At 36.5% G+C, this 12,310-nt stretch overlaps 3 protein-coding genes across 3 annotated transcripts in view; 2 read left to right on the plus strand and 1 right to left on the minus strand.

Annotated features, from left to right (window-relative positions):
- On the plus strand, nt 1-4,214 carry LOC113685291 (uncharacterized). Its single transcript, XM_089207527.1, has 3 exons — nt 1-1,125; nt 1,755-2,054; nt 2,687-4,214. Exons 1-3 carry the CDS (start codon nt 774-776, stop codon nt 2,755-2,757), a joined length of 723 nt encoding a protein of 240 aa, XP_089063653.1. The 5' UTR covers nt 1-773; the 3' UTR covers nt 2,758-4,214.
- LOC113685288 (uncharacterized) lies at nt 2,917-10,476 on the minus strand. The gene is made up of 4 exons (XM_027202776.2): nt 10,337-10,476; nt 9,966-10,073; nt 7,930-7,992; nt 2,917-5,685 (listed from the first exon to the last, which is right to left on the minus strand). Exons 2-4 carry the CDS (start codon nt 10,069-10,071, stop codon nt 5,234-5,236), a joined length of 621 nt encoding a protein of 206 aa, XP_027058577.2. The 5' UTR covers nt 10,072-10,073; nt 10,337-10,476; the 3' UTR covers nt 2,917-5,233.
- LOC113685289 (sugar phosphate exchanger 3) overlaps nt 10,414-12,310 on the plus strand; it is a 17,887-nt gene continuing 15,990 nt past the window's right edge. The window contains exons 1-2 of the mRNA XM_089207525.1: nt 10,414-10,587; nt 11,486-11,585. Coding sequence (XP_089063651.1) covers nt 10,526-10,587; nt 11,486-11,585 — 162 coding nt within the window. The 5' untranslated portion in view covers nt 10,414-10,525. The remainder of the gene's footprint in view (nt 10,588-11,485; nt 11,586-12,310) is intronic.

The following is a 12,310-nucleotide window of genomic DNA, read 5'->3' on the forward strand; positions in this document are numbered from 1 at the left end:
GCATCACTCTGCTCCCTCCTTCCCCCCCCCCCCTCCCCCCCTTTTTTCCCCAACCATAAACCTTGGGACCCTCTGATGTAGTCATGGCGGCGTTTTTCTGTTCACGTTAAGGAAAACACAAAAATAAACTTACATTTTCGGAGCACCCAGACAGTGTTTTAACCCGGTAAACACCCACGAAAATAGCAGATTATCTTACTTATTGTAAGCTGCACCTCACAATTTCGTACAACGCTATGTTTTATTGCGCATATTTAAATCGCCTCAGGTCACTAAAACTCACCCCATTTTAAGAGTAGGGATTACCTGCCCGGTTTTTCTTACAACCAGAGCTTGGTGGGGAGATTTCCGCACTGCCCTATTACTTCATTAGCGGGCATACAGTTCTTGGATAAAAAACCAATAGCGAAAACTATCGATTACCTTTGGGACTACGGCCTTCTTTTAGAATATCATGGGTCACACGGAAATTTCCTATTATACTTACAGATGTCAATACTCACATCAAATACAGCTGAGGTCATTCAATTTGACCAAACCTCTGTCCGTTAGGTAAACTATATCGCAACAGTTCGCAATCCTCTCCGTCCTCTCGCGCGGACAGTTCGCGCGCTCTTGTACAGCTTGGTTACTAAGATCGCGGGCTCATTGTTTTTGTTGGATTCCTCACAAATTACTCTTAGAATGGAACGTGAAGGACACAGTTAGATTTTGCTTTTCATTTGTTCTGGTTTAACTTCAAAAGAAAAAATTTAGCATTTCAAGTGTTAAATATGGGTTGTACCGTAAGTGGCGTCAACAGGAACAATTTTGAAAGAGCTCTTGTCAGAGGTGTTGCGAACAGCAAAAGAGGACAGTTACTCATATGCGGTAGAGAAAAGAAAACTAACCTACAGACAGAAAAAAGGAAATATTCGGGCAAAATCGAATTATTCAGAACTACAGATTTACCAAAGACCTTAACAACGACGAAAATTATAGAATCCCCCCAGATGACAGCACTGTCCGATTCAATTTCGAACGAGAGAAATACACGTGTTTATTTGAGCACAGGTTTGAACAAAGAAGCCTTTCACAGACTAGATGGAAAATGGGAAGGCACCAAAACGGAGCAAATTATCCAAGGTACTGATATTATGTTTCTCAGCAGAATTTAAGATGTGGAGAAAGAGGAAGAGACAAGTCGTCCATCAGTTGCTGCTTTCCTTATTTTAAAGTCCTTTACACTCTAGCATCAGTATCTGTATTCTCAATACTCTTTTCTGTACAGTTCTTTTGGTGCTAACAAGGAGAATACATTTAACAATCAAAGTTTCTTAGGTTGGCAATCATTTTGTTTATTGTCATTATTTAGATGAATTTTTCAGAAGTATCGTAAAAGGATTAATTGGATGCTGGTCACTCTTAGAGTTTAAAGGATGAAAAATATAACTTCTGTTACTGTTTGGTTAAGAAGCTAACACGGTATGTTGAAAGGAGACTCTCTTTCCAATTGGTGACTGCATCTTGTGATAAAGATACAACTCCTCCCACCCAGAATGAGAAGGGGGGGAGGAAGGGATATTAGAGGTAGACTGTCACCAAGGAGAATATCTGAGGGTTAAAGAAAGAGCAATAAAATTCATGTTCCTATGTACTAACTTCCTACCTCCCCACAAAAAAGTGAAGGTCAAATACATGCCCCCCCTCCATCCATGCTAAACTTTTTCCCAGACAATGCAGATTTGAGCTTTTCATATCACTCATCTTTTCAGAAGTTAACAGCAGCCATCAATGCCACAGTTACAGCCTTGAGATTTCATGGCCAGATAGAATCAGTGAAAACCAGAATGGAAAGACCAGTGAAGCTGGACTGGACCAGAAACTTAAACAAGACAGTTCCAATAGCCCTTGTTTTAAATTTTATGTCTCTATTTCAAACTCCAGCGATGGTTCAACACATCACAATGGAGCCACACAATCCATCTTGGAGTTCCACAGTTGCATGCCAGATGATTTTCCTAGAGTGAAAAGTGGTCAAGTTGCTGTAGCTGTCCACGAAAGCTTCTTCAATTGTAAGTAACTATGAGATGTAGCATACATGGGGTGAGGTGAGGTGCAGTGGAAACTCTTTGTCCACTTACAAAAGTCAGAATTAAGACCTTAAAATAAGGGGTTAACTCATGACTCATTACAGAATCCCCTTGGCCCATTAGTAATAGGCTTCTGTTTAATATCCTTCTCCATCACAAGACTACAGGAGTCACTTTGATACTAAACCAAAGCACTACACCAAAGTGTGCAGCCATATCTTTATTTCTGTACCCAGTGTCACAGGAGTAGTGATATCAAAAGGAGTAGCAAAGAAAACTTTGGGCTACACAAGTCCAAAATACCTTACAAAGAGTCTACTGCTTAATAACTTATTTAGCTGAATTATTGCATCTTCAGCTTACAAGCAACAAGCATTATATATTTTTAAAATATTGTAAAACAAATTATAAGTAAAAATCCGATGAGTTCATGGAACAGCAAATATGAAAAATCTGGTAAATGACAAAACTGTCCAAATTCTCATGCACGTTTATCATTGATGAGCATGATCATGCATGTTTATCATTGATGAGCATGATCCATAGTCTTGTGTAGCAGCTTGAATCTAAAAAAAAAGGTAATTCATGAATGTATCTCAATTTTGTCTTTGTAGCATTTGGAGATGACTGTGATGATGATGAATTTACCAGCTCAAGTCAGGGGTTTCTACATTGGATCAACTAATAAATATATAAAATAAAAAAATAGCAACCTAAAAAAAAAATCCTTAGCTCTACCCATGTACCTATAGTGTACAATCCTCCAGGACTGTCTACATCTGTAGCTTGCCACTTGCAGTAGGCACAGCATTATGACACTGATAAGAAACAAGAGTTGTACATCTCACAACACCTGAGTCAACTTTATTTCAACTCCACAGCTTCTTCAGCACTACAAACATTTAGAAATACAATTTGAAAAATAATTACATTTCTCTATTGTTTACTAATAAATAGACACTTTCGCTTTTGGTTTTGAACATTCTTAAAATCCCTAATTTTGTAAGGATGTCAAGAGGATTTTAAGTTCCAGGATTAAAACTGCTCATTTCATTAAAACAATGTATTCCAAAAGACTTCCACAGGAAAAATGAGAATTCCACAACCTCTTTGAATTTTGTTTGTCTGATTCTTGGTAGTCTGAAGTTGGTTGCACTCAATGTGGGTTAAAACTCTTTGGGTCATAGTCAATATCTAAGTAACTGCACATCTACCCCTCCCATAACCCAACAATAACCCTTATTTGATATCAGTCAACTGCTGTTAGGTTAGGGGAGGTGTAGGTGTGCAGTTACTCAGATTCTGACATTGATCTAACTTTTCTATGTGTAATAAGTTATGACTGACCCTCTCTTCAACATTATAATGTACACAAAGAACAAATCAATACCACAATCAGGAAGTGTTTTTCTTAATTTGCACCACCTCTTGGGCTACTAAATAGCACACAAATTAATAACTGGCTTAACACAGATTTCCCGTGAAACTACATGTACTACAACACTGCAGTCCCACGTCTGCGCATGTACAAACATTGTAATGACTAAGTGGCTTGTTTCAAGGCAGTCAGATCCAAGTTGTCTCACTCAGGTGACAAAAACACACAAACCAGTAAGTCAGGGTGTTTTAAAAACATTTTGCTGGTAAAGCAAAGGTGTATCAACAGGATACTCGCATTAAAGCAAGCCTTTTGTTTGAATAATTATTGATTTTCCTTTGTCCTACTTTTGTTGCCTTTGATAGATTTCTGTGAACATTTCTGCTTTCTTTTGCTTATTTTGGGAGCCAGTTGTTGTTTTCTATATATGTTCCTTTTGATATTTTGCATGGGAAATTGGTGCACAGCCAGTCGGAATTACTCCTCTAGTGCAAGCCTGGTGTTTGACTGATGTGTTATGCAACACAAGGTATAAATTGCCAGCAAATACACAGTCTTGAAAAAAACCATGTCTACTGTTACCAGTATGGAAAATCTAAATATGTACGTTGTTATTTTTGTTTCACTAGTAGTTCACATAATCTGGAGTGCTCCAGTGCTTTGCCTTAACTCTTTAACTCCCAAGATCTCATTAGTAATTCTCTTTACTGTCTGTCATACAGTTGTAGTGATGTTGATTTGGAAAATTTGGCATTAGATCAACATATAATCTCCTAATTAATATTTATCTTTATTCTCATCACTTGTCTGCTTGATATTGTATTGATATTATAAGGAGAAATTCTGTCTTGATCACTCATGGGAGTTAAAGGGTTAATACAGGCAAAGTGAAAATAAAAATGATAAGTGCATCAGTAACAAATGGTGCACTTGAATCTGACCAGTGTTTCATTTGAATGACTGCAAAATGAAAAATTACAAATACTACATCTAAAATACACTCTCACTTAAAAAGCTGTTAACCCTTTACACCCTAACATCAGTATGCATATTCCTCCATACTGTTCTTCATACATTTCCTAAGGTGCTGACGAGAAGAATTTGACAGTCAAGAGCTTCTTTAGTTTGTGATCATTTCCTAAGTTTTCTGATCTTTGTGTGTGATTAAGGGGTGATGTTATAAGGATAAATTAGATGCAAATCACTCTTAGGGGTTAAAGGGTTAACAAAATAAAGTGTTCAATAGATTCAATTAATCAAAGATCAGTAGCTTGCCAAAGAAAGTTCTCAATACCTTATACAATAAAAAAAGACACCAATTTTCATTCATATTCAAACCAGTCCAATTACAGTTTGAAACATAACTTACATACATATAACAATTCTTCTAACAATTCAATTGAACTTATTATCAAACAAGGCATTGTAAAACTACACAGACAATAGGTTAAGGTAGATAAGAAATGAAGGTTTGCTAAAGAAGAGGAAACTACCTACTTTCAAGCTTTCAGCTATTGCAATATTCCTCAAGTGTCACTGATCACTTTCATGTGTTGTACAGAGTGGAACACAAAGCACTCAAATGGAGGGGGAAAGCCTCTAAAATGGCAATGAAACTGATCATCATTACCAATAAGCATATACACTTTAACCTGTAGAGAACTAATTTTAACAGATTCTTGACCCAAACTAAGTTTAAACTTGAGTAATTAGGGTTTTACTAGCCTCAAATAACTAAGTGGGGAGAGTTCAGTTCAGAATTAACACTTTAGGTCCTGTTTCGTTACTCAGTTGTGCAATCCCGTGCATAGTGTCCAGTCTCATTACAACGGTAACATTTCACATCATTTTGAACCTTCTGTGTGCAGTCCCGCTTCAAGTGGCCTTGTTGGCCACAGTTGTAACAGGACTGGCTTTCAGATGTACAATCACGAGCAAAATGGCCTGGTTTATTACACTTGTAGCAAACCGTTGTTGCATCCAAGGAACAGTCGCGAGCAAAATGGCCTGTCTTTCCACAACGGTAGCATTTTGTACCACAGTCCCGTGCAAAATGGCCCTCCCTACCACACTTGTAGCAGCCAGTTTCAGCATCTATCCCTTTATCTTCAGACATTGGACAATCTCTGACAAAGTGACCTATTTTTCCACAATTGTAGCACTCTCTCTTGTCATCTGTATTCTCTGGACAGTCTCTCTGCATATGACCCTTTTGACCACATGAATAGCATTCATCTGAGGATTTAAGAACATATATATGTATATATATATACATTTTCTAGTTTGCTCAATGCCTTTAACTTTTAACACCTCTGGAACACACTTAGAAGGCATGTGAGAAATCCAACATATCAATTTAAGTCTTTAACCAGGTTTCAAGGGTGGTGAAGTGTTTAGATATTTATGTTTTTACTTAGTTGTACTGCAGATGGAGGTCATTCTTATACCGTTTCCCAAAAAAGAATATGCTTTACCAGGTGTAGCACTGAACCATTGATCTGATCCTTTTAACTGCTTTATGGTTATCACTGAAAAGACCTCACCTTCTCTTAAGGAATTGAAACCAAATTTATTCAACACTTTTTTGAAGGCCTGGTTGTAAAAGCCCAATGGAATCTTAGAGCCATTAAATCCAGCAGTATTATCTATTTTAGAATGATGCACTTCAATCAATGTAAAGCTGTAGTGAGAAAACTAAGAAAAACTGAAGTCACTTGTGCACGCAAAGTATAGATTTTCTTGAATTAAGTGTTGTAGACATGAATTTTCATGTGATCTAGAAGAGCTAAAGAGTGACTTGATTTGAGCTCAAGCCCTGTTTAGAAGGAAAAGATTTGCATAAATGTGAGCAGCCTGTTATGAAGCCACATGTCAAGCTTTTTATCTTTGGCTATTGTTTGGCTTGCTAGATTTAAATCATTTCCACAAAACTGCAGTCATGATCCTCAAAAAGTTCTTCAAGCATGTTGAGCCTTGATTCTCAGTAATTTCAGGCATTGAAATTCAAGTCGAGACTGTCAACTCACATTAGAGCTGTAATGTGGCATACTGATGTAAGGGTGTAAAAAGTTTAAAAGGCTGCTCAGTTCAACTTTGAATAGTGTCACAATGAGTCCATCTTGAAGTTTGCTTGAATTACAATCTGTCCTAATGTGGTTGATCTACTTTCTGGATCTATTCCTCTTAAACACATCACTGTTCCCAATTCTATAAAAAGAGTAAGATACCTGTACAACTTCAGTTCACCCTTTGGCCCCCTTACATCAGTATTCATATTCTCCTCACTGTTCCCGTTACAATTCCTATGATACTGACAAGGAGAATTTGTTTGACAGTCAGGGGTTTCTTAAATTAGTGGTCATTGCCTCTATTCTTGTGACCTTAACTTTTGATTCAAGGGTCACACTTAACCCTCTCACTCCCACAAGTGACCAAGACAGAATTTCTCCTTACAATATCAATACAATATCAAGCAGGCAGGTGATGAGAATAGAGAAGAATATTAATTATGGGATTATTAGTTGATCCAATGCCAAATTCTCTGAACTAACATCATAAGAATTGTATGGCAGATAGTAAGGGGAATTACTAATTAGATCTTGGGAGTGAAAGGGTTAAAGGAGAAATTACCCGCAAGACACTCTAAGAAGTTGAAAAGTCAGTGGTCATATTGCCTCTATTCTCATGACCTTAGGGACTTGTCAGAAATTAGCAGGGGGGAGGGGGGGTGGAAACAGAGGGGGGGTCACAACTTTTTGAGCCTCAGAAAAGGGAGGGGTCATGAAAAATGGGCAGTCAAAAGGGGGAGGGTCATGCAAATATATGCCCGTGATCATGTTGAGATTCACCCACAGAAGAAAAAGGAAGTTCTTTAGGTGGATGATCATGATGAATGTGAGGTAGACGAAGGGGATGAGGCATTACCCACTTGTTCTAGTGATGAAGACTTAGTATTGGGAGAAATAGGAGAGTCGAGTGATCAGTCGGACTCTTAATGCTGTCATCGAAAATGTATGTATGTAGCATGACAAAGAACAGATTAGAAATATATTTTGAGTTTTCATTTTATCATTTATACAAGAGGGGGAGGGTCATGATATTTTAGGCCAAGCTCAAGGGGAGGGTTAGCAAATTTCACTCCCAATGCAGGGATGGGTCACCTAATTTCCGAACCCAAATTTAAATTCCCACCCCCCCTCCCTCCCTGCTAATTTCTGACAAGTTCCTTAACTTTTGATTCAAGGGTGACACTAAAAAGAGAAATTACAAGCCAGACACTCTAAGCAGTTGAAGAGTTAACGAAGTTGGGTCATTGACAACCATTTCAATTTAAGAATTTTCCCTCTAACCTGACAAGCCACAAGACAATTTAAGTTGCCTGCCACTGCTAATGAGTTTCAATGATCTCTCAAATTTTCAATGAAGGGATAATGCCAGCTACTAGTAACTTGTTCACAACTGGTGTTTAATTAAACATACCACTCTTTTTGCTGCAGCTTTTGGATATATGTCCAGTTTCTCCACAAATGTAACAGCTTCTGTCTACAAATTAGCAAAAGGCAATTTTATGAATATTTGGAAAAATTAAATTAGGCCTTCAATTTATACACATTTTCCTCTTAATAGCATACATTTTTTATTAAACGCATTTGCATGCAATGACACGCAGCATGCACAGTTCACATGTGTAGTGCATCAGAATTACATGTGCATATAGGATGTCTAATGCTACAAAAGAAAAATGCAGTACTGTTTATGATACCCACTTAAATTATTTATCATAAAATCACTCTGATTGATGTTTCAAAATCATTCAGTCCACACAATTATTGCAGAACACCTGAACCATGGTTGTCACAGCCATGGGTTTTTGAAATTACCTGAATTTTACCCAACTCTTTTCTTTCAAAAATGTAAAAATTTCCTTGACCAACTAGATTGCAATTTCACAAATAAAACCTGAAGATGGCCGCCAATATCACCTCCCAGCTACCCTCTCCATCCATCTACTATATTTAACCACAGAGAGGGATGCAGCTTAAATATCGTTACAAGTATTTTTCAATCATTAAGAGGGCCAAGACAAGAGGAGTGAATGCAATTTTTCTGTTGATTTATATTTTCAGAGACTTGTTGTAAAGATTTAAATTATCTCTAAGACATTGTAGAATTCACTGACTTTTCTCTAACTTTGAAGAGATACTTTTTCCCCAGACTTTTTCCTGATTGGTGACAACAATGTAAATATGGGATGAAGTTCCAAGTTTACCTTTAATCTACAAATGGAATTGGTCAATTTGCATTACCTTAAGCCTAATTGATACACAAACCTTACCTTCCTTATTCAAATTTATTTACCAATGGTTCAAATGTCCAGCATTTCATGTCAAATGTTACTTAACCCTTTAACTCCCAGATCAAATTTGTAATTCTCCTTACTGTTAACCATACATTTCTTATAATGTTAGTTCAGAGAATTTAGTATTGAATCAACTAATTATCTCCAAATTAATGTTTTCCTTTGTTCTCAACACTTATCTGGTTGATATTGTATTGATACTGTAAGGAGAAATTCTGTCTCGGTCACTCATGGGAGTTAAAGGGTTAATCAGTAACACAACCTAGATACGAGATGGTCATTATTACGCACAACTCATGAAAATTCAACCATGCCCTACTCAAATTTATCCACCCAAATATTTTGCCATTTCAAAATGAAATCCAGGAAACACTATATTATGTCCCCTGTTCATCATGGACAGACAGCATCTGAACACAGATGAAACATTTTAATATTAAATTCAGTGTACTCCTCAAAATTAACTGTATTTACAAAATTATGCATTTTCAAATAAAAGAGCTTGAGTAAATGCTGCAAATTTCTTTGTGAATGGGTGAAAATGAAAGAAATTCAAATTTTGTTAGTTTTTGTTTACAAGGCTTACAGGAACCTTGGGAATATAACACTACCCTGAGATGCTGTAAAATGTACTATAAAGCTCTTCGAGAAAAATAGCAGAGTAGGTTTGAGTCAGAACCATTTGCTTAATATATTAAATTTCAATACTCAGAAGATTTAACTGTCAATACTTTGACACCTGAAATACGAAAGCTATTTAAATATTTACGCTAACTTCCTAGAGTACACGTTTACCATCTCAAGGCAAGCACCATCCACATACGCTAACGCACACTCAAAGTATTTCAAAACCTGGCTCATTTTCATGACAGATCTTCAGAAGAAATAGCAAATACGGCAGTAGTGCACACACAAAAAAAAACCAAGAAAATCCGAACAACGGGTTAATTTCAAGTCTTGATGTAATGTAAGTGTATGTAGAAATTAAAAACAATAGTAAAGATCCATGAGGCATAACAAAGTCTAATAGGGCTCGGTTTTTGTTGCCATGTGCCTTATTCAAAACTATCCCTTTACCTTAAATACACATCATTTTTATTCATTATCCGAGTGATTTCAGTTATACTATCATAAAATAAAAAGGATCTTCGCTCACCTCCAAAACTCGCCCCACTGCCACTTCTGTTCTCTGAGGCAGACCTACATTCCTTCGCAAAATGTCCTGGTTTGCTACACTTGTAGCATTTTGACTTCGATCCCATCGCTGGTAATACAAGTCAAACCATACTTACATCAAAAACATGAAAGACCAAATGCGACTTAACAGTTTTTCGCGAGTAACGTATGAATCCAATCAAGTGCAACGTACGTATGTTTAACCTATCTGAAATATCGGTGAGCAACACACACCTTTTTTAACTCACGTAAAGAAACCCATGGTCATTAAAGTGTGAATATATTTACTCCCTAATGAACAGAGGTCATAGCAAATTTAAAGAGGAACATTAATGAGAAAGCCAAACATACCAAAACTTGAGGAAAATGAACTGTTCTTACTTCCACTTGCTATAAAACTTTCCACGTGTGTTCAAATTGTAGCTCGAAAACATCGCTGGGTAATAGACAAGCGCATGACTTTTTTCTGGAAGCTTGATAGAGAGAGATGCTGCAGGCTCAAACTTGTAACTTCCATTCCAAGTTATTAGTTTGAAAATCATGGCTGAGTATCGGAAATGGACAATCCACCACTTGATAGTGTTTTTACTCACATTTTTCAGGTACCAGAACTTCTTGTATTCTTAACTACCCAACGCATAGATATGAAGAAACAGTGATAGACTCGAAGTATTCTATTTTCTGAACAGAGTTAACAAATGATCGCTGTTCAGCTCAGTTTCGAACTCACGTGATGTTCTCAAACCTCTGAATATACCAACCTTGTTTTAGTATGCCTTAGCGTTGCCTTATAAATTCGAATACTCAATTCAATCAATTCTAAACGGTACACTGACCATGGTGATTGCTGTTAGTTTGTCTATCTTATTATGTGCATAATAATCGTGGCAGTTGTAAACAACACTCCTTTTCGTAACTACTTACCCACTTTCAAGCGTTGCATTGCTAGCTTTGTTTTCACAACCAATGTAATATTATTTATAAACTATAGTTATTTTTACTCAATCTTTTTCGGAGGGTAGCTAGATATTATTACTTAAAATTACATTTCATAAATTCGAACTTTGATAATTAATCAACTTAATGGCTTTGTGATTCAAGCCGACGGTAAAATTTCTACACAGCCCTATACGATATTATGCATTCAGTTCTTGGATAGAGAAAACAATGACAAAAACAATACATTGCCATTGGGAAAACAGATTTGTTTTACAATAGTATGGGGCTGTGCGGAAATTTTACCGAAAGCAAATTCATGTACTTTCACTTTTGCTGGGCACTAGCTAGTGAGATTAGAATCATGACTTGAAAGGGAAAGACTTCCATGCAACAGTCAAACACAGTCTTATTCCCAAAGGCAATTCATCATTGTTGTGATTGTTTTCTTTTTCAAAGAACTGTATGCACAATTAAGTAAAAGGTTTCTGAGAAAATCTTGCCAGTTCAACTTTAACATGCTGTATCACATGAGCATGATGATGTGAATTGTTATCTTTATAGCTATTCCTGTTTCCATGCTACAAGGAAAGCTTTCAGTAATATAAAAGATTCAATGCAAAAAGAATGGACAAACAACTCTGTGACATTGGATCCCCCTGAGGTTGGTAACAATGGTGTCTTTTGTTGCGATTATAAGACAGTTATTGTAACACTTAAATCAGTTTAAGCCTAAGGATATCCTTGCCTCATTGGGCGATAAATTACCTGAACTTGTTGCCAGAATATTGTTACGTAGTTTGGTGTTAACAACTGAGTTGAAAACGTAAATTGGCCACCCTAAAGAGTTTAAAGAGTTAACTCTTTACAGTGGCCAATTTATGTTTTTAACTCAGTTGTTAACACCAAATTACCTGTTATACTCTCCCACTGACACAGCACCAAAGTTTCTTTAAAAACTTACCCCCTTTGTTCTAGTGTCTGATTAAGTTTGTTAATCAGTTGTGCAGAGATAAGGTGATTTCAGCTCACGGGGTAAATTGTAGATATCCAGGTATTCCATGTATATATGCATGTATATTTCATTTTCAATGCTATTTACAAAGTCCACAATAGATTTGTTTTGCTATGAATTTCATTGTCTTAGTTATTATCAGTTTAGAGATCCTGCTTAACCATCTTTAAAGTCCATTTATTTTGTGAGCAGTTCTATTTTCTGCATTTTTTGGTTGACTTTATTTTTGTGTCACTGCTTAATTATGATATGTTGCTTCAGCAAATCTCTCACGTCGCTAGATTAAATCATAATTATACCCACTGGTTTAAAAGATTGAACGTATTACAGTTAAGTTGAGTTAGTTTCTCATGGATAGTAATTAAAAATATCAC

This window comes from Pocillopora damicornis, chromosome 5 (genome assembly GCF_964200805.1).
Source record: "Pocillopora damicornis chromosome 5, jaPocDami1.2, whole genome shotgun sequence".
Classification (NCBI taxonomy): Eukaryota; Metazoa; Cnidaria; class Anthozoa; order Scleractinia; family Pocilloporidae; genus Pocillopora; species Pocillopora damicornis.

What these genes read in the sequence shown, in the direction of transcription:
- LOC113685291 (XM_089207527.1), top strand. Translation starts at nt 774, where the DNA reads ATGGGTTGTACCGTAAGTGGCGTCAACAGGAACAATTTTGAAAGAGCT. An exon ending in AACGGAGCAAATTATCCAAG is followed by an intron (nt 1,126 to 1,754) that starts GTACTGATATTA and finishes TCATCTTTTCAG; the next exon opens with AAGTTAACAGCAGCCATCAA. An exon ending in CCACGAAAGCTTCTTCAATT is followed by an intron (nt 2,055 to 2,686) that starts GTAAGTAACTAT and finishes TTGTCTTTGTAG; the next exon opens with CATTTGGAGATGACTGTGAT.
- LOC113685288 (XM_027202776.2), bottom strand. Translation starts at nt 10,071, where the DNA reads ATGGGATCGAAGTCAAAATGCTACAAGTGTAGCAAACCAGGACATTTT. An exon ending in CAGTGGGGCGAGTTTTGGAG is followed by an intron (nt 7,993 to 9,965) that starts GTGAGCGAAGAT and finishes GCTAATTTGTAG; the next exon opens with ACAGAAGCTGTTACATTTGT. An exon ending in AAGCTGCAGCAAAAAGAGTG is followed by an intron (nt 5,686 to 7,929) that starts GTATGTTTAATT and finishes TTAAATCCTCAG; the next exon opens with ATGAATGCTATTCATGTGGT.